This window comes from Urocampus carinirostris, chromosome 1 (assembly GCF_059441175.1).
Source record: "Urocampus carinirostris isolate Australia breed hairy pipefish chromosome 1, RoL_Ucar_1.0, whole genome shotgun sequence".
Classification (NCBI taxonomy): Eukaryota; Metazoa; Chordata; class Actinopteri; order Syngnathiformes; family Syngnathidae; genus Urocampus; species Urocampus carinirostris.
The window spans coordinates 24,055,104-24,075,956 of NC_142349.1; the positions used below are offsets into that span (position 1 = coordinate 24,055,104).

A 20,853-nucleotide genomic window follows, 5' to 3' on the forward strand; every position below is an offset into this window, starting at 1 on the left:
GTTGTTTTTGCACCACCAGAGCAGGTTCTTGACAATTATACTGTTTATCTGTAAATAAGCGTCCTATGATCACTTCACATAATTAATTACTTGTTCAGCAATTATTGATTTTAGGTATGGCTTTGGTGTGATTATATTTGTCTGTCTTTGTTTAGCTGCAAAGGCTGAAGCGCTCGCTGTCGTTCATGCGCAGCAAAAGCGTGGAGAACTTTTTCCAGCGGTCCTACAGCGACGCCCGCCTCCCCACAGATTTCATCGCCAATGCCATGCCTCCACCATCGCCCTCACCACCTCCTCTGGAGATTATGCCGGCAGGGTCCCCCATTGTGGACTCCAGGGCCTCACCCTCACCGTCTCCGTCGGTCAGCCCCAACCCTTCCGTGGCGTCCCGCTCGCCCTCGCTCAGACTGTCACCGTCTCTGCCCCCCAAGGCCCAGCAGGCCTCCGTGGTCTTGCACTGTTTCCATAACCATGTCTTTCGCAAGCAGACCAACTGCCAGCTCTGCAAAAACATGATCCTAGGTGAGACCCCCGTTACTTATCACATTGTTTCAAAATGCTGACTAACAATCAACTGCACCTACTGTACCTTAGCCTTGGATGAAACCTTTTCACACTGTTCTTGCTCAGAGGGAAGAAGTCGTGCTGTAACATGAGAAGTAATTTGCGGTTTGTGTTTCAAAAAGTCCTATAATAGTAAAAAACGATATCACTAACATATAAAATAAAAGACTGTTACAAATAACAACCTTAGATCCACAAATAAAAACACAGAACTGCAGTTGAATAAATGTTCTTTATTGTCATTAAACAATAGTATAACAAAATTGGAGAAATTTTCCTTTCAGTGTAAGAAAGCGATGTAGGGTGCGGCCAGCTTGCTGCAGCCTTGAATTGAGCATCCTCGGAGGAGCCAGGTCTCCATATGTCACGAATATAGCTTTTCTCCACAAGTTGTAAGTTCAGGTTATCCGTTTAATGGGTATTGGATGCGGCGTTGGTGAACAAAATAAACGAATTGAAGAAGTAATCCTCAAGTATTGACCTTGTTTAGTTGATTCTTGGAGTAATACAAATACTGGTTATACAGACGCTGCCCTACTTATGTACAAGATAGGTTCCGGACCATTGTTTGTAAATTGAATTTGTTCGTAAGTTGCGCCAGTGCTATATTTTGTATGGAATGTAGGTTTAAGATTTATATAAGTATGTTTAAGGCTTGTATGAGTAACCTGTATTGTTTTGAAACTGAACAATAAACGTTTGATAAAATAACATGCTCTATAACGTTACAAAGCAGGCTGAATGATAAATGGTAAATGGTAAATGGTCTGTATTTATCTAATCTAATCTAATCTAATCTAATTTACAGCAATGTTGGGATATTTTTCGACATCCGGAAAAAAATGATCGCGTCTACTGTTTTGCCTAAGACGAATGGCTACATTTGCTGATGGTTGTTCTCCCCTCCCTCCACATAGATAGATTCCCCATCACAAATCTCACCTCTTTATCATCACAGCATGCATTAGGTCTTCATCATTGTTATTTGATAGATCATCTGGAACCCCTGCAACCGTATGCACTCATCTTCTCTCAGTGTATATTTAATCAATGTCAGAGAAGTCAAAGAAGCTATAATGTATGATTATCACACGACTGGGATGAGATAAGGAATATCGCTTGTAAGTCATTCAAAATGGTAAGGATTGTGCTTATACCACTGTAATCTTGGAACCATGATTAATCAATGATTTCTGCTTTGTCATTTACATAGGAAATTCCAAACAGGCTTTGCGCTGCAAAACATGTAAATTGGCTGCTCACCTGTGGTGCACATCGGAACTCTCGCAGCAACCGTGCCATGGCAAGGTGCAACCAAATACATGCATGTACACGTGAAAAAATATACAACATATGATTGCTGTCTGAATCGCATTTAAGTCATTAGGGTAATACGGCGACTCAAGGGAATTAATTATTTTTTTTGAACGTTGAATATTGTTTCCCTTTTAAATTGATAAATGCCCAGATTTCGAGTAGAAAATAAAGATTAGATACTGTCACTTTAAAAGAAAGTAACAGTAATGTCCAACTCTTGGAAATTGGGCCAATTCTTGCCACTCACACGATATACAATTTATTTTTTCCAATGACAAAATGGGACTCAGGTATTAATGAACAATGTTGGGAATACAACATTCTAAATAATGGTGTGACGTAACGGCGTTATTTTTTTCAGTAACCAGTTATCTAACTTATTATTCTCCACTGTTACAACGCCGTTACTGTTACTGACGTCAAACGGCGGCGTGCCCCCACATACCTGAAGGTGTTTTCAGCGGCGCGGTTGTCTGCTCGTTTCGAGTTGTTTACGTCACATCTTTTTGGATCTAGTTTCCATTTAAAATAACAACTTTCATATAATTCGACCGCAATTACATATATTGTATTTACGATGCGCCGAAAGAAAAGGCGAACAAGGGCTGAGTTGCGAAAAATGTGTGCCCTATAATTGACAGCACCTGACTCGTGTTATCCACGGATAAAACGTCTTTATGAGCTGGCTCTTGGAAGTGAACTAATGATGCCGGCTACCCACCAATCAAAAGCTAGTTCCCTCCAAGATGCCTTTTTTTGTCTTATAATTGGTCAATGAGCATTTTGGGCGGATTTTGTGTTGTTGAATTTGAGTGTAAAAACAGGTAGAAATGGTTTTGTATTTTATCTTTCTTCATAAATATCTTAGTTATATTTAATGTGTTTTTCAGTGTTAATGTGTTTATATGAAAATGTTTAGTCAAGTATACAAGTTGTTATTTTTTTCTCTACAAAAATCTAGCTTGCTGTACGAAAAAAAAAATCCACTTCAAGAGCAGTCACAGATGCTACCACTAGAAAACCCTAACATGTTATTTGAGATCCGAAATGACCAGTCTAAAAACAACCAACTTGACGGAACACAAACAGATCTGAGGTATTCCAAGGATGAGAAAACTACGAAAGGCTGGCTCGAATGTCTCGGCTTAAACAAAGCAGCATGCTGATTACCTCGTAAGTGCGTTGCCTCCGCCTAATGTAACAAAGTGGTTCATTTGCAAGCCAAAGCGACCGCACTCGCTTGCTTAATTCAGTGTGAAATGACAGCCTGGTGTTAGCAAGCTCCGTCTTGAAAGCGGCCACCCCAGACGAGCGGGATGTTCTTTTGCGCCAGTGTGTTTTCCGTTCGATAGAATCTCCGCAAATGACTGGTGAAATCTCCCGTAATGGCGGAGTAGGGGGCTTGGAAAGTGCAACTAATGAAGCTCAATAAAAATCATTACGCTCTATGTTCTCTTCCAACAGTCGGGCGCCTTCAAGCGAAACTTCAGCTCACCCATGCTCGTAACCGAACAACTGGCTGTCGTCAAGGAAGCCCAGCCCAGCCAAGGTGATAGCTCGCATGACACTGTAATATTTGAAAATATTGATCCTCCTGGACGCCAAAACAAAAGGTTTCTAAGGGTCAATGCAAAAAAATACAATTTAAAAGCACAGCATTACAGAAAATATATTTTTCTAGTACGATTTACGGCGTCAGTTACAAACGAACGCATTCTTGGAACACAATTGCTTTTCTCTGTAACGAGTACTGTAACGCGTTACTAGTGAATTATTGTAACTCGGCTGCTGTTACAATATGGTGTGTTACTGCTTAAAAAGGGACAGATCATAAGTGACAATGCTCTCTTATCACTATCACCTCTTCACCCAACGTGTATCAACCCATTGACACCACCCAAAAATGTATATTTACCTTCTAAGTACACTTAATCACAGTAAAGGTGGCATTGTCTCAAGCACAGGAAATGAGGACATTGAATTTGGGGCATTGGATATATTTTACCAAACGTATATACTTACTGAGCAGTGTTTACAATTATGAAGCAAAATACTGAAATCGGGCAACGGTTTATATAATGACATTTGGTTTTGTTTCTCCAGAAGTGAATGGTAGGCAACGCGTTAGGAGCGGGGCGTGGCTTACACGGGAACACTAAACCAACTAAATCGATGTGGTAATCCTAAAGCACAGAATTTACAGGAAAAGTGTGCTGAATTTATGTCTTCTTATCTGTAAAATTATTCTTTGCAATACACTATGCCTGGAGAAAAAAAGAAAACAAAATTGATCTTCGAGTGGTCTTAAGCCAAAATGGATATGGATAAAGGATATATTCCAAAATAAATAATGGTCTTTCTTTAAAATTAAAAAAATATACTAATACTATTATTCCCCAAAATGGAATCTTGGAGAGAGTGTTTTTGTGGTTATTTACATAAAAGCTACAATACACTTAATATTGACAGATTTAGAAAAGGATTCATTTTAATTAACTTTTTGATAAACGGGACCACTTGATAATAAACAAAAACAAATCTCAGAGATTATTTCTTTCACATTATAGTGACAATTTGTAATATCAAACCAACAGATCTGATTACTGAAGGGTCTTAACATAGCAGTGTACAATACATATCTACGTATAAACAAGTTCTCAACAAAATAAAAATTACGCTCTGTAGATGACATTATGGTAATGGTCGCAATTATTTTCAAAGTACAGCAACAAAGAATCAAAAAAAGGTTGAAAACCTGGCTGAGAATAGTGTACATTAGTAGTACACGGTGGCATTAAAAGCAGGCGACTTGTCCTTAAACAGGCTAGTGTACTGTACCATAGGTCAACACATGGCTTCCTATGTCACTCCAAATCAGGTTGAAGCACTTCGTGCTGTCACTTGCTTTTAGCCTTAAAATAACATCCCAAAATAACACCATTATGGTGCTTGGGGGGGTGTTATGCTGATGCAAATTGAATGTGCGATGAACCAAACACTGATTTGGCATTATACCATAAACAACAAAATCATATTTTAACTAAAAACTATGATTGTATACGGTATACTTTAAAATAAGAATGTATTGTAATAACAAAATAATGTTGTTGTGTTTTTAAAGGGACAGTGTGTATTATTTTATGTAGATGTCACTGTATTGTTTTATAGTTCAGTAGAGTAGACTATCAAAATAAGGAGAGACATCATTTCATTTTGAAAAAAACTGGAGTGAACTCTACAAAAACCACAAGATGCAAATTCTTATTTTCATCTCAGAGGTTACAAAAAGCAGATCCAGCCTTAAGGATGTGGCTATCAAAGAACAGCCGGATTATGGCCAATAGTGACAATGATGTCGACCAGTGGTCTCCAACAAGGAGCCCGCAGGCACCAAGTAACCCCTTGAAAACACCTAAGTAGCTCGGGGACAGGTTCTGAAAATTGCTCACCAGTGATGGATCATTGTGATTTTCTGAGAAATTGTATTTCTGTCTGGCGCGGTGTTTTAGTGGTTGACTGAGCCTATCTTAACTCAACTTCTAAAAATTACAACCTGGTAATAGCATAGTAACGACATGCTAATAGCATAAGTTGTCATTTTAGGAAAGCACATCAAACTGGTTGCCCTTCATGCCAATCAGTAACCAAAAATAATTAAAAAATCAGCTTCAAAAAAGTTAATGACCCCAGATGTAAAAAGAGCATAAGAGTCAAAATAACAAACTGACATCTTATGCAGTATCCTTTGCACTAGGAAGAATACAGACTATGGCACATCAAAGTTACCACAACACACTATTTTCCCCGCAAAACCTTTGCACAGGCCTCCTTCAGGTTGTTGTGTACCCGTTGCAGCAAGATGGCATACAATTATGTCAGCTCCCTCTAGGTGAGCCTCACGTTATAGAAAATAAATGCTATTTATTTTTACCTATATTTTTTTAAAATGCACGCTTTTATGAGGTTGCCCCTTCAATAAATTGCTTTTTTACCGCTAGGGTGTGCTAAATAGTACACACAGTCCCTTAAACAAAATACCGTATTTTCACGACTATAAGGCGCACCTAAAAGCCTTCAGATTTTTTAATAGCTGACCATGTGCCTTATAATATGGATCAATATTGAGTGGTAAGGCCTCGAAACTAAGGCAAGCAGCCAGGGCCTAGATTTAGGCGAAGTAGTGCATGGTGTAAGCTGGGATATATACTGTAAATTCCGGACTATAAGCCGCTACTTTTTTCCCCAAATGTTCAGCCCTGCGGCTTATCCGGTGAAGCGGCTAATTTATGTAATTTTTCTAACGGCCGCTTATGACGAGGAAGACTTCAACTCCTTAGATAATGCTAAATCTGTCTATATGACAAAGGTTCTTTCAGATGGCGAGGAGATGCCTTTTTTAGCAACAGCAATAGAGGGAAAGATGAGGACGGTATACCGTGTATTTAACATTTACGGTATGCTTCTTTAACAGATACGTTTGATACGTTGCGTGCGTGTTCATAGTAGCGTGTTGGTACCTTTCAAAGGCACGGTTTGGGATGAAAGTTATATTATTATTATTAAAGCTTTGAAAACTCTCCCGGTGTACCGTCTTTCTTTGTAAATATGTGTAACCATGTATAATATGTATTTGCAACTGTATATTTTTGTAATGTATTTATTTGTATTTATTTGAGACACTTATGCTGATTTTCACGAGCGAAGGGGCGGAGCAAACGCGGGCTGATGGGAACTGGGGACGGGTAAAGATGAGTGTTTGTGAACGCAGGAGACAATAGTGGATATATATTTTTCCCACCCTTACCTTTGGAAATATACACTTTTTTTCCTTGGATTACTTTCAACGGATACCCTGACTCTGCAGGTCTGCATCAAATGATAAGTAGCTTGCTCTGCTCACTCCACGTATCGGCCCGGTAGTGCAGCACCACCGGGAATGATGCAATAGCATTGATAGTTACTTAGCCATTTGGCTAGGACCTTACATACCTTACCTTGACTCGGTCCCTTGACTGAGAATAACTGTCTCGGCCTATTGGCTTTGAAATGTATCATGAATTGACTAATAATAAAAAGTGGACGATCAATAAAAAACATATATCATTAAATTTATGCGAAATCCCCCCCGTCAACAGATTAGTTCATTCTAAAATGTCCATTATTTCTTGTGGGCAAATTAGTTCATTCTAAAAACATCCATTATTTCATGTGGGCGCATGCGGTTAATATTCCGGTGCGGCTTGTGTATGTGCTAAATTGGTTTTCCTCCCGAAATACGGTGGGTGCGGCTTATAATCAGGTGCGCCTTGTAGTCCGGAATTTGCGGTATACACTGCCGTTTCATTTCCTAACCAATGTGTCAATCATCATTTCAATCAGTCACTATTGGCTAAAGTTATTTGGAGGTAAAAGAGGCGTGTCCTTTTTAGCATTTACAGGCTCACATGGGCTAAAGTGGGGCAAAACAAAGCCTGCAATTGGCTGAAAAAGATTAATGTGAATCACACGTTAGTTTGCTCTACGGCATGGAAAAAACATTTTTTACTTGTCTGTATTTGCAAACACGAATTATGGGGCTAAACTGACAGCTAGCAACAAGTAACGTCCATCAATGCAGACATGCTTCTCTGCAGTTTTTTTCTTTTATTTGTCGGCATAATTGCGTGTTTTGGAGTGTGTAAATATTTTACACGGTTGGATTTACTACACTAGAGGAGCACGGTTGCGTATTATTATTATTAAACGTGATGGCTGCAAGACGACTTTGGTGAGCTGCCCCGGCTTTATATTTTCCCAGTATCTTGTTTCAGACTGATCTTGATGTTTCTGTGATGAGTCTATTTTTAATTACAATTCAGTTCAAATTGTTTATTGTCATATGCACAGTAAAGAACCACGTTTCCCTGCACAATGAAATTCTGACTTTGCTGTCCACACATTTGCCAGCAAAAAAGAAAATAGAAAACCTTCCCAATGATATGTGGAATGACGCATTTGAGTGATTGGTGACATCGTACAGACACCGTGTCCATATGTGTCTCAGACACGTATTTGCTTCTTTGCGAGCCGTCGGAATTTTAAGGGGTTTATACGTTTGACTGAACTATCTGACTGTTTCGTTGACGTTCCCACTGTAGGGCCTTATAGTCCGGTGCGCCTTATGTATGGAAAATATAGGACAAAAAATATTTTTGGAGGGTGTGCCCTCAGACCCGGTGCGCCTTATAGTCTTGAAAATACGGTACTTGAATAAACAATCATTTCTAATTATACAATATAGAAAATGTCTGAATCGATCAGCTTTATTTAAATAAATGTTCGGTATAGAACACACACAGAAAAAGGAAATTGGATAACATCCTATTATGTATAAATTTGTGGATTCATTATCATTACTATTTCAATCGAATCAATCAATAAACACGTTTTCTTTTTTTACCATAACATAATTGATTTAACAATTCACAATTATTTCTGTCTGTGCTCTTTCCTCAGCAGTAACTAAAAAGGGAGTGGAGAGGGGGCGTACCATCTGTTTGATCTGGCAGAACAGTGTGTTTTCTATTGTTAATGATCGAGCTATTATTGGGCAGTTGGCTAAATTGTAAATGGGCAATTCCAAGAATTGTTATTGTATCAGTCTTACTTACCCCAGATACAGCGAATCCTGTTTTTTTTTATCTTAATATCTCATAGCATTTCAATAGGACAAGAAAAAATGACACAAAACAGAACTGGAAATTGCTGATGGACCACAAGATGCCAGGAAGCACTGCTGTTTTGTGAGACCTTCGTGTGCTGCAGAAAATGGCCCAATTTTATATTTGTAAAAAAACATGTCATTGTTCAATATCTTTGCCTTCTTGCAGTGATCAGCTGAGTAACTATTACAATCATTAATATCAGTAGGTGGCAGTAGTTTACTATTTTCTTCCTTTTTATAGACTATGTGGTCATGAATATGTTTCAAATTGAACTGCAAAAACTAAAAGAATCAAATTGAGTCAAAATATTGCACATCATTATTATATTATGTTACAAAAAAATAAATAACAAATTTAGAACGTAGTAAAATAACGTTTTTTCCACTGGCTTATAATATTCTGCTCATTCCAGATGTATATATTTTTTAGAAAAAAAATAGAGTAAAACCTAAAAAGAAAATATAATAAAACCGAGAATAACGGCAAAATGATTTACCAAATATAACCTGTATAAAAAAAGGCGGTGGATACAGTTACTAGTTACCTTAGTTGAAAAGTAATTGTGTTGCCCACAGATTACTGACACCTGAAAGTAGCATGTTACTCTAAAAGTAGTAACATATTACCTTATCTACCCAAGTTGAAACCGACCCTCTAAAACTCGTTCAAAATGGCCACACAGTAAAAGAAATACAAGAAAACTCATACACCAAAATATGTAATCAGTGAATACAATCTTGTGAGCTTGCAGACTAACATAGCCGAGACACTCCATATCCATTTTTTTTTGTCTTCAAAGCTCCCGAAGATTTCCTCCATTTCTGGGAATTGTCTACGATGTTGTCTTTTTTTCCCCAGGCATGGTGTATTGCAAAAATAATTTTACAAATAAAAAGACCAAAATCCCGCACACTTTTACCATATATTATGTGCTCACATTTTCTCCATTGATTTTTTTGTTCTTGTATAAGCCACAAAACCAAATACGTGCATATAAATTGACTTCCTGATTTCAGTTTTTTAAAAGTAGTAAATTCGGCTTAGATGTGAGTATAAACGGTAGGGAGTATATCAGTAGGGAGAAATTATGTGTTCTCTTTGGTCTCTGTGCTTGTGTAGGCGCCACCATTACTGTATTTATTTGTATTTTGTAGGTAAATATAAACACACCCATACCTTCTAATTGTCATTGTTTTGTTGCATGCATAATGATGTTACATTACTTAAAACAGAGAAAAGTAATTGTGTTACAGGAATGCTTTTCTTTGTAACATGTTACTCCCAACACTGCTCCTGAACTATGGTGACTACAAATGATAACACTTTTTTCCGTCAATCGTAAACATTTCAGCTCAAATGTATGTTGTGTAATATTTGACCACAATATATGTATGGTGTTGTGCAACAGAAAATAAGTGCTAAAAAGCACAAGGAAGAATACAAAGTGACCAAAACATGACAATATTTTCCCTAATTTTTTTGCCTAGCTTTTTTCAAATGAAGAGAAAGCATAAAAAGTAGAAGGGAAGAAAAGAACCGGAACAAGGGGAAAAAGAGAGAACACATGAAAAAACTAAAAGAAAAAAGGGAAAAAGGTTTTTAAAAAGGCAACAAAAAGACAAAATAGGGGAATAAAAATGCGATAAATGAAAAGTGAAAGAGAAAAAAGCTAGAGATATAGGGGGAAAAAATAGAAGAGAAAAACGGAAGAGAAAAATGCAAAAAAAAACGAAAGCTTTAAAAAGAAGTAAAAATGAAATAATAAAAAGAGACAAGTAAAAATAATCAAAATAACATTTAAAACGTGCAAAAAATATCTTACACCGGAACTATTTTTTTCACAATATCTTAATTGTTTTTTTTTTGTTTTGTGAAAACAAATATGAGAATTATGTGCAAAAGGGAAAAAATAAATAAAACACAGGTTTCATTGGTACCCTTGGCAGCAAGATGGCAGCCAATCATGTCGGCTTCCTCTTGGTGAGGATCATCTTTTGTCAAATAAATGCTTATATCCTGACCGGCAAGTATTTGAAAAAGTGCTTGTTTGTATGACAGTAGATACATTTTGCTTATCATTCAAATAAATATTGTTCTTATCCTCAAATCATCACAAGGCACTTAAGAGTACTCACTTACTGACTAGTGCAGGGAATTAATTTTTAAACATTTTTAGTTTGCCTCGAGAATTTTTCATGAAAGGAGTGTGCCTTGGCTCAAAAAAGACTTGGGCTAATAGAAAGTGTGATGATTTGCCGATGCGTCTTGACACTTTTTAATTTTTGGGCTCTTCTCTCACAGCAAAATGGGTCACTCTTGCTTATTTTAGACTCCCTTCTGCATCCTTTCCCCACGCTGACAATATTTCCAGCATATTTGTGTGTGTGATTACAGAGGGTATGCGGGCACGTGTGGACCCCGTCTATGCCGCCTTGCGCTACGGGACGTCGCTAGCGCACATGAGCCGCTCCAGTTTTGGCAGCACGTCCGAGTCGCCCACACGCACTTTGGTACGAACCGTTACCGTGCGGGACCGAGATAAAGTTTCCATGGCAGCCATGCACAGAACCAGTTTTCTCTTTATTGTGTGCGACTTGGCTCAGGACTGACGTTTTTATTTTTTTATATCTAGTCCTGTTGTGTTCAGTTTCAGCCGCGTTACTGAAAAAGTAATTAGTTACTGCTACTAGATACAAAATTTAAAAAGATATATTGCTACCCTCTGGATTACTGACACCCAAAAGTAGCATGTTACTTCGAAACTAATTATCTAGTTACAAATTACCGCATATATTGTCCTTTGAAGCAGACTGCCTAAAACTCATTTAAAATAGCCTCAAAATCAAAGAAATAGAGCAAAATGTGTACACCAACCTGTGGAAGTCGTAAAGTTTTGATTCATTTTGAAAGCTTGCAAACAAACACTAAGCTAAGACACTCCGTATTCGTTTTGTCTATGGGCTTTAAACCACTCAAAAATTTCCTCCTCCATTGCTCCTTACTTACGACCATTCGACTTACGATAAACGGTAGATACAAACATTTTTTTCGGGATGTCGAAAATATCCGGATTTTGTATTGTGTGCACCTTTTTGCAAGTACAGGACAGTACTGTAGTGCTTCTTTCTGATGCTACCAACGTGTGGCGCTGTGAGAGGTCACCTAGCATCCACCCGGAAGACAAAAAATACACTTCTTCTTTCTATTTCGTGTGTAAACATTCTATATTGTCTATGTCTACACTATCTCCAGCGCGCTATGAACTTTGACATTTTTATTGTTTAATATCTCAGGCATCCATTCAATATGGTTGGTGTAAATTGTAAAGGAGAGGCGAGACATTTCTTTTGAAATTAAAGTGGAATAAGAACGCTTGATACGGTTGAGATAATGGTTGGAACGCTTTTTTTCGGCCACTCTCCAACACGGAGGACGACCTCTTAAAGGTTATCTTCCAAAAGTAAGTTACACTTTATTCATCTTTTTAGAGCATATTATTTGAAGAAATGTTTATTTTTTAGTACAAAATAATACAGGTTACTTACACAAGCCTTAAAGATACTCATATACAACCTAAAACATACATTCCATACAAAATATAGCTCTGAAGCAACTTATGAACAAATTCAACTTACGAATGATCGTTCGTTAGTAAGGCAGCGTCTGTACTATCAGAGACATTTATTTGCTTGACAAAAATCATTTTACAAATAAAAGAACAAAACCAGGACACGTTTACTGTAAATTCTATGCTAAAATGTGTCGAATGGTTTCCCCTTTGGGTTTGTTTTTTGTTCCTGTATAAGCCACGCCCCATACTCCACGTGCTGCCAACCGTTCGCTAATGGTGACACACAACCAAACTTGTGCCTTTAAGATGAGCACCTGATTACAGTATTCTATAGTTGTAAATGCAGCTTAGATGCAAGTTTATTTGGTAGAAAAAATACCAGTTAAGAGAAATTCTTGTACTCTGTGCTGGAGACAGTAGCCCCGTAACTATATTGAGTTGTACATTGTACTGACATATAAAAATGCCAACTCCAGTTAAACATCAGAATAGGGGAATGATGCTGGCGGAATCTTAATCCATCTACAGTTTCTTCTCCACAGCCATTACCACCCTAAACAGACACCACACAAAAACCAAACTGAAAACTGTTGCAAAAAACGACCTCACACGAATGTAAAATGGTACTCACGTACATGCTGTCTGCACTATGTTTGTTCACTGCTCAAAACAGACACCGCACAAAAAAACTGAAAACTCGTGCCAACACTACCTCATACGAATATAATGGTACTCATGTCTATGTTCTTGCACATGTCGACTGCACTACGTTTACTGCTCACCTTGCACAATGTCTGACCATTTCCTTTTTTTCTGCACTATGTTGTCTATGTTTGCACCAATGCATATGCTGACTATTTTTTGCACTATGATGACTTTGCACCAAATGCAATATTGCACAACCCTTACGATACCAACGGTATCACGACAACACTGTATGTAACATCCCACATGCCGACATTTCTTGTGTAAATACCATGTAAATTATAACTATAGCCTTATCCCCCTTGTTTTATAACCTTATCTTCTCTGTTCCTTTATCTTCTTGGCTCATACCTCACTGTGAATGTGTAAAACTGGAGTGTCATGCCCAATTTCGTTGTCACAATATGTTAACCCATTTTGTAACAATGACAATAAAGGTATATTCTATTCTATTCTATCTAAAGCGAATGGGGAACTGTTACAGATTAGATGGTGTTAAAATTTGTGAATGGTTTTTAATGAGTAGCAGAATAATGTACCAATTTGAACAACATTTGAGTTACAGTTTTTTAATTCAGTACGCGTTACTGAGAAGAGTAGTTGCGTTCCAGGAACGCATTACTTTGTAAAATGGTACACTCTAAACTGTTACAATGTAACTGTCACAAGCCAGAAACGGAGACAGGACCCAGAAGCGTTTGTTTATTCAGATTTATTGATAGAGAGAGCAGTGCTTGCTTCTACGATCCGATGATCGACGGACACAGGTGGCAGGAACGCGGAAGTGGCACTTCCGTGCCGAGCGAGTATAATCGTAGGCAGCAGGGATACTGGTCGCTAGTCGGGACAGGTCAGAAATAGGTCGGCAACAGGTATCAGGCAGGAGAAAACAGGGCAGGAAAATGTCGGAAGGTATGGAGCTTTCCTAGCTGGGAGCATAGGTTCGCAAATGGTCTGACAGCTTCCTCTTGGAAGCCGGGGGTTTAAAAAGAGTCCTTGAACCAATCAGCGCTCCGGGCTGTTGGCGCCAATTGGGCAGTCACAGGTGCCCTGAATCACCAATCATGACAGTAACAGTTTACAATGTAACTTACTTAGGTTACAGCCAATACCGGCTGTGTGTCGTTTAGCTATATTTACTACATTTTTAAGATCTAGAATTCACTAGTGATGATTTGAAAGGGTTTTTTTATTGTTTACATTTTTTTTAAGGTGCAATTTCAAAATATTTTTAAATTTTCCCTCTTGCGGGCAGTACCTAGTTTTCAGCAGTGCCATTTTTGTAATATTTAGGTTGAAGGCATCCCGACCATAAAAGCTCACATCTAAGCTGTATTTAAAATAAAATGAAATGCTGAAATCACAGGGTCAGCTTAAATGCATAAGTAATGAACCATTAGAATGAACATGGCCTCTGTCCAAGTGTTAGAGACACTGTTTAGGATAAATTGTGTGAGCATGTGCTGCACGCTCGATAAATGAGAAAAAAATAACGTGAAATACTAATGTATCATTTTACTTTTTTCTTGATGCTTGTAACTCCATGCTTTCAAAAGTCCCATCATTTTTTGTGTGTCCCTAACTGATCCCCCTGTGGTTTGGATGATCACTTAGTCAATGCTTCCCCTCTTTAAACTCCTGAGCTTTAGTGTCTATTCAGTTTTGTCTTGCACCAATAAAAGGCCTCAATAAGCATGCCGCATATTCTTTTATTGATTAAAGGGAGAGGCGGGTGAGGAGAGACGGTGCAGCTTGGAGGAAGACGTCCCTCAGGAGACATCAGGTAGTGTCTTTGTCGTCCGATAGTGCACACATTTGTCTGCGCTCAGCTATTTACACAGAAAGATACTACTGGCGATGATATTAAAAAAAGAAAGTCAAGTCACATTTTTTGTATACCCCTTAATCACAAGATGTCTCTGCACAGGTTACAATTACACCATCCCCTGTCCTTAAACCAACATGCGGGCAAGGAAAAACTCAAAACCTCTGCATGAGGAAAATAGAAACCTTGAGAAGGGGCCTCACAAGTGGTAATCCCCCTTCCAGGATGACCAGGGTGCAATAGATTTAGAATTGGGTAACAGTACACAAACCATAATGAACATCATTAAAAGAAAACAATAGGTAATATGTTGAAATTTGTCCTGAAAGTGCATGACAGCAACAACGCAGCTTCCCATCTTTTCCGGGAAAGAGGAACAAACCACCGTCTCTGAAGCTGCAGTGTTTAAAATGTAGGAAAAATGTAGAAACTTGTTCTCTGGAATTTACCGTAATCAGCGCTTAAGTAGTCCCTAATACTCAACACCAATACATTAATGCTTTTGAGTTAAATTCCTAAGCCAAAAAGACAAGAACAGATGATAATGGAACCTTTTTATGGGATGAACTTGATAGTGATTTTGTAAGTGTTCAAATCTAAAGAGTATCATTGTAGAATGGCCACAGGAGGGCAAAAGTAATAATACCTCAAATTTGTCTGGGCAACAGTAGTCAAGTCAAATGATGTTTATTTGTATAGCCCTTAATCACAAGGAGTCTCTAAGGGCTGCACAGACTTTTACAAACTATTGACTATTATTACACCATCCCTTGGTCTAAAACCTACATAAGGGCAAGATAGATAGATAGATAGATAGATAGATAGATACTTTATTCATCCCCTAAGGGAAATTCACATTTCCAGCAGCATCCCTGAGCTGAGAACAGTACAACAATAAAGCCAAAAGAATACAATACACAAATACCCAGTGTGACGTGCAAATGCCCACTTTAGCATGTTATATAGAGTAACCAAATAGTGCTACACAGAACACATAATGCAGTAAGATTCAGTAATATCCAATGTAGGTGGTGTGGTTTAATGTGGGCCTTTACTCTGCCGGGTGGAGTTAAAAAGCCTCATGGCATGAGGAAGAAAAGATCTCTTCAGTCTGTCCGTAGTACAAGACAGAAGGAAAAACTCAAAAACCTCAACATGAGGAAAGTGAAGAAACCTTAAGAAGGAACCGCACATGAGGTAATCAGGGAGCTATTTTTTTTTTATGTACCTTTTATACAAGTTTCTGCCAAGCCTAATTTTATTTCCTGCGCTGTTTTTGGTTTAGGTGAAAGATTAGTCATGTTAGTTGTGTTGAAATTTTAATTCATTTACTGTAAATATTTCAGACATCTATCAAAGTTGTATTTGAATTTATAAAAAATATTTTCTTGTTTATTTTGAATTATTAAAAAGAAATTCCAACTCCAAATATCCGTTATCGGCCCCCTCTTGATACTGATAATCAGTATTGTATCGGCCCTGAAAAATAGTATTCAATAATTGATAACTAGTACTCTCTGGGATCCCACCGATCTCTTGCAGTTAGTTACTAAATCAGTGAACAAACAAAACAGATTTTCTTGCTCACTACAACAACTAGTGTGTCGTAATCATCTACCAATAAGTCGTCGATCAGATTTCAATAATGTAAACGTAGGGGTTGCCTTTTTAAAAAATTTTTTTTACATTTTCCACAAATTAATGATTTGTAAAACATGTACAGTGCCGTGAAAAAGTATTTGCTGTATTTCTATTATCGCTATCAAAAGTGGCTCGATTCGCTATTAGTTTCAGGGGGAAATTATATATTTTTTGCCCCTAATAAATGATCTCCAAACTGCATTTTGCATTTCTTTGAGTTTTCTTTGTGTGATATTCAAATTAAGTTGATGATCTGAAACCTTTGTGAGTTAAAAATATGCAGAAATAGGGAAAGCGGCAGATATTTTTTTCACTGAGCTGTATTCACATGGAAATGCAGCTTTTTGGGGGGGGGCTCCAATTTATAGCCCTTTTAATTTGAATATAAAAATATTTTAATTGGATTAATTGTTCAGGCTTTAGTGTGTGTCTTAATATTTACACGTGGCATGCATGGCTCTGCTAAGATTACCGTGTGTTTACGTTTATTTGTGTGTGCGTGAGTGCACGCTTGTATTTAGATCCATGATTAAATCTTGGCACACGTTCACACATTTATCGCTGCAGACTCTGTTGTCGCTGACATTGAAGTGGAGAAGGATGAGGATGAGAGCAGCAGTCAAGCTGAGACCCCTGCTGAGGTGTGTGTTGTCTTTTAAGGGGGAGGGGGAGGCAAACAGAACGTTACTGATGAAATTTTCCCCAAAATATGTATTTACTGTGCCCGTTGAAACAAAGGACATGCTTCACACACATGAAACCAAGAGTAGCACCTTGGAGGGAAGAACATTTTCTGGACTAGTTCTAGTTTTGATTGTTGGTAAAATTAATAAATGGAACACCAGAGTCAATATTAATTAGAACAAAAGCCGGCAATTTGAAAAACAATGAACAAGACAACATTTAACATAAGTTATAGGAAAAAACACCATCATTTGGTTTAAAGTGACTTTAGAGTCTTTGTTTTGGTCAATCTTCGTTTACTAGCCGTTTTATTTCTCTTGTAGTTTAATGACTGGCCATCAACTCTAATTTCGGTTGACTCGCAAAATTTTTTTTTATGCGCACCCAAAGGACTTTAGAATCCATCTAAAACTTCATATTTCAATGACAATTCAAATTAATGACAACAAGCTTTATCAAAGAAGCAAAAGAAAACACCCTTCCGCTGTTTTTCAATTCAGGGAATCCCAAATCCATGGGTACTGCTGGTTTTATAACCTTAGGACTTCACAGTCAAGATCAGATTCCTACCACGACCTTGATGTGAAGCTCGATGATGATTCAGACCTTTCTTGTCTGGGGTCCAATCGTCCAAGGAATAAAATAATTTGAATTTCCGGAAGAGAGAAATCAAAAGAAATAGCAAAAGAAATATTTTCAGTCTTTTTTTTAAAAAAAAAACAACTTTGACACCGTCAAGCCGCCTGCAGCTACGTGTCAAGAAACCTGACATCAAATATTAAAGGTGATTTCAAATTTGATTTAAATGTTATAATCTGTTAGCATGAGCAAGGTCTTTTTAGCGCATCAAAGCAAACTTTTAAAACTCCCAAAAAAAACTGAAATGAAACTCACTCAATCTAGTCTAGATCAGGTGAATCATACTGTCACTGGGTGGAGTCAAAATGAAGAAAAGGAAACATTTGTTTTTCCATTTCCAAGCAATGTCCTGATAATGTCTGTCGGCTACGCTAGAGTGCGTATTCTGCCGGCAGCAAGCAATTATGAGAGACGTGCTATCGCTTCGTGCTTTGATATCTATGATGTATTTGATGTTATTTTTACATATTTTTATTAAAACAGGGAATAATCTGTTAATAATGATAAATAATAATAATAATAATGATCATTGTCGCTAGTTCAAATGAATTTTGGTATAATTTACATATACGATCAAGTATTTCTACTACTTTTGTTAATTTATTTCTAACTCGCTTTGTAATGGGGGTTACACAAGACCCTACAACTTGTCGTCTACAAGTTTCTCTGACATAAAAATCATGTTCACTTGATTCTTCTCTTTTCCCAGGTCACCCCCAAACGAATTGAAGTGCATTCCATGCACACATATGTGGCGCTCTACAGCTTTCTGCCTCAGGAACAAAACGACCTGGAACTTCAGTGAGTCAATGTGCATCCTTTTGTTCTGATAAAAATGTTTCTCCCATTTGGTGTACTCAGAGGAAAATTAGTAATGCATTCATCAGTGCATGTAGTAGCAAAACATCACAACCGGATGGAATGGGCTGATCATTCAGTTTTGAAATTCATTTGCAGCAACAAGGGATGAAGAAACATAAATAGGACGCTGTGATAAAAAGAGTGTGGAGCTGATATTGGTAATGTTTAATGGAGGCAATAATCCAATTCCGATTAGAAACGGGAAATTGCCAATATTCCGATTATGTACAGTAAAGCAGTGCAAACGTGTACAGAAATCTGATTATGGTCTTAGTCTGACTTCGGGTATTTGGATTGCAATGAAGCACACTTTTGTAACATGACTGTAATAAGCACGGTAATTCAAGTGAAATGAATGAATATTTAATGTCAAAAGTTGAATGCAGAAACTGTGTCTATTTTCCCATAATGCCATAATGCTTTGTAATCGGAGTATTCACATATGCAGGTTTATCTGTTTATCTCGAGTCATGTAAACGATTCATTTGGATTGGTCCAAAAACCTGACTTCTGACTACAGTATTCATTGCGTGTGAAGGTAAGGTCAATGACTGTGTCTTTATGTCCCGACCAGAACAGAAGGAGGACCCGGATGCGTAAAGTTACTCACAAGTTTATTTAGATATAGAAGAAAGGCAGCGCCAGCGATCCAGTGCTAGCTGGACGCGGGGAGCAAGCCGCTCACGGGATCGGCGCGTGTTCTGAATGCGAAAGTGGATCTTCCGGAGCGGGAGATCATAACATAGTTAGACTGAAAAACAGGTCGTTAGCCGGGACGGGAGATCAGAACGTGGTCGGGGTCAAAAAACGGGTCGTAGAAGGAGACAAACGGGGAAATCAGGAACAGACGAGTGGAAAACGGGTGACAAAACGGGACCGACAGGAGTCAGAGTCAAAAATGCTTGCCTAGTGAAAACAGAGGTTCGCTGACGGACTGACAACAGGCGAGTGAAAGGACTGAGCTTGAATAGGACGTGGAACCAATCAGGTAACCAGCAGCTGCTGGCGCCAAACGGGCGGGCACAGGTGAGCGTAATAAATAATCATGACACTTTAATGATTAATGAAGCTAATTTGACACAACTTGTGGTAATACTGTTGATTCAGGGCAGTAAAAAAATTGTAATTTTAAGAATTTACTGAGCTAAAGATGAGTAATGAATGAAATTGATTCTTTAGAATCATGTTTTTTTCTCTATTCCTTTGTTTAAGACTCTACGTGTACTGTATTATAAAGCCACCTCCTAGGTTTGTAAAAATACTATTATGTAAACATGCATTTTTAAAATGCCCGTGGGTTTAGAAATGTCAAATTATATTACAGTATTTTCCGAACCACCCAAACACCCTAAATTGGCCAGAAATTAAAAAATGCACCATATAACCCGGAGCACCTTTCATGCGGACAAAATTGGAAACGTGTTACCGTATTTGCACGGATACAGATTAGTCGATAAATAAAATTGCTGACCAAAATTGCATAACAAAAGTGGCAACAGGGATCAGAGCAGAGGGCAATGGTAAGAGCACTGTATCCTAACAACCAGGCCGCTCGGGAAATTGGCGGTTGCTCACAATTGCATAACTTTGGATACCACAAGAATTGCATTCAGAAAGCACAGAGAAAGCTCAGACCTACCTATTAGACCACAAGGGATACAGTCGATAAATAAAAATGCTGTTATCTCGTTATCACACCATTTTTAGTCATGGTTAAAGATATTTAGCGAACTGAGAGAACAGAAAGTGATTCAAAATTGGTATAAAATTTGTTTTATTTTTCTCAGCTCAAAATAAGCATTCAAATTGACAAATGTTTTGCATCCGTGCGGCTATGCGTTTATTCATATATTTCAGGACAATCGAATTATTTCCCACAACTCCCTTCTCTTCATTTGGTTTAGAAAGTCTGTATTACTTCCCACAATACCTTTTTCGTAGTTGAGTTCTGTTTCGTAAAGGAGTAGGTGATACAATACAAACTGGTTTGATATCGGCCAATATTCTCAAAGCCCGGCCCGATAATAACCTCAACAATTTGGCACAGTGACTAAAAACAGCGGGATGATAAGATAAAACCTAATGCTTTTTCATTTTTCATATGTATCTCTAATGGCTGCGTGTAACGATATTGGTGCGCTTGGTATACAATCCCTTCCATTTTAAGTTAAGCAATTGTATCAGTGATATATTCTGACGGATCAATTAATACAATATAGGGAACCTTTTGTTTTGTGCACCCAAGCCCTTACTGAACTCTAAATATCATATGCCTTACAGTCCTGTCAGCCTTATTTATATATTATGAAAACATCACAAAAGACCATTTTCAGAGGGTGTGC

The 20,853-nt window shown here is 37.9% G+C and overlaps 1 protein-coding gene across 3 annotated transcripts in view; it reads left to right on the forward strand.

The window, feature by feature from the left end:
- The window catches only part of LOC148374011 (SH3 and cysteine-rich domain-containing protein 2-like), a 47,926-nt gene that overhangs the window by 15,084 nt on the left and 11,989 nt on the right, over positions 1-20,853 (forward strand). For all 3 annotated transcript variants that reach the window (XR_015849989.1, XM_088331201.1, XM_088331210.1), the window contains exons 2-8: positions 156-522; positions 1,778-1,872; positions 3,346-3,430; positions 10,980-11,095; positions 14,584-14,644; positions 16,895-16,968; positions 18,360-18,451. Coding sequence is in view for 2 of the 3 variants with exons in the window: in XM_088331201.1 (XP_088187327.1) it covers positions 156-522; positions 1,778-1,872; positions 3,346-3,430; positions 10,980-11,095; positions 14,584-14,644; positions 16,895-16,968; positions 18,360-18,451 (890 nt within the window). In the remaining variant the exon portion in view is untranslated. The remainder of the gene's footprint in view (positions 1-155; positions 523-1,777; positions 1,873-3,345; positions 3,431-10,979; positions 11,096-14,583; positions 14,645-16,894; positions 16,969-18,359; positions 18,452-20,853) is intronic.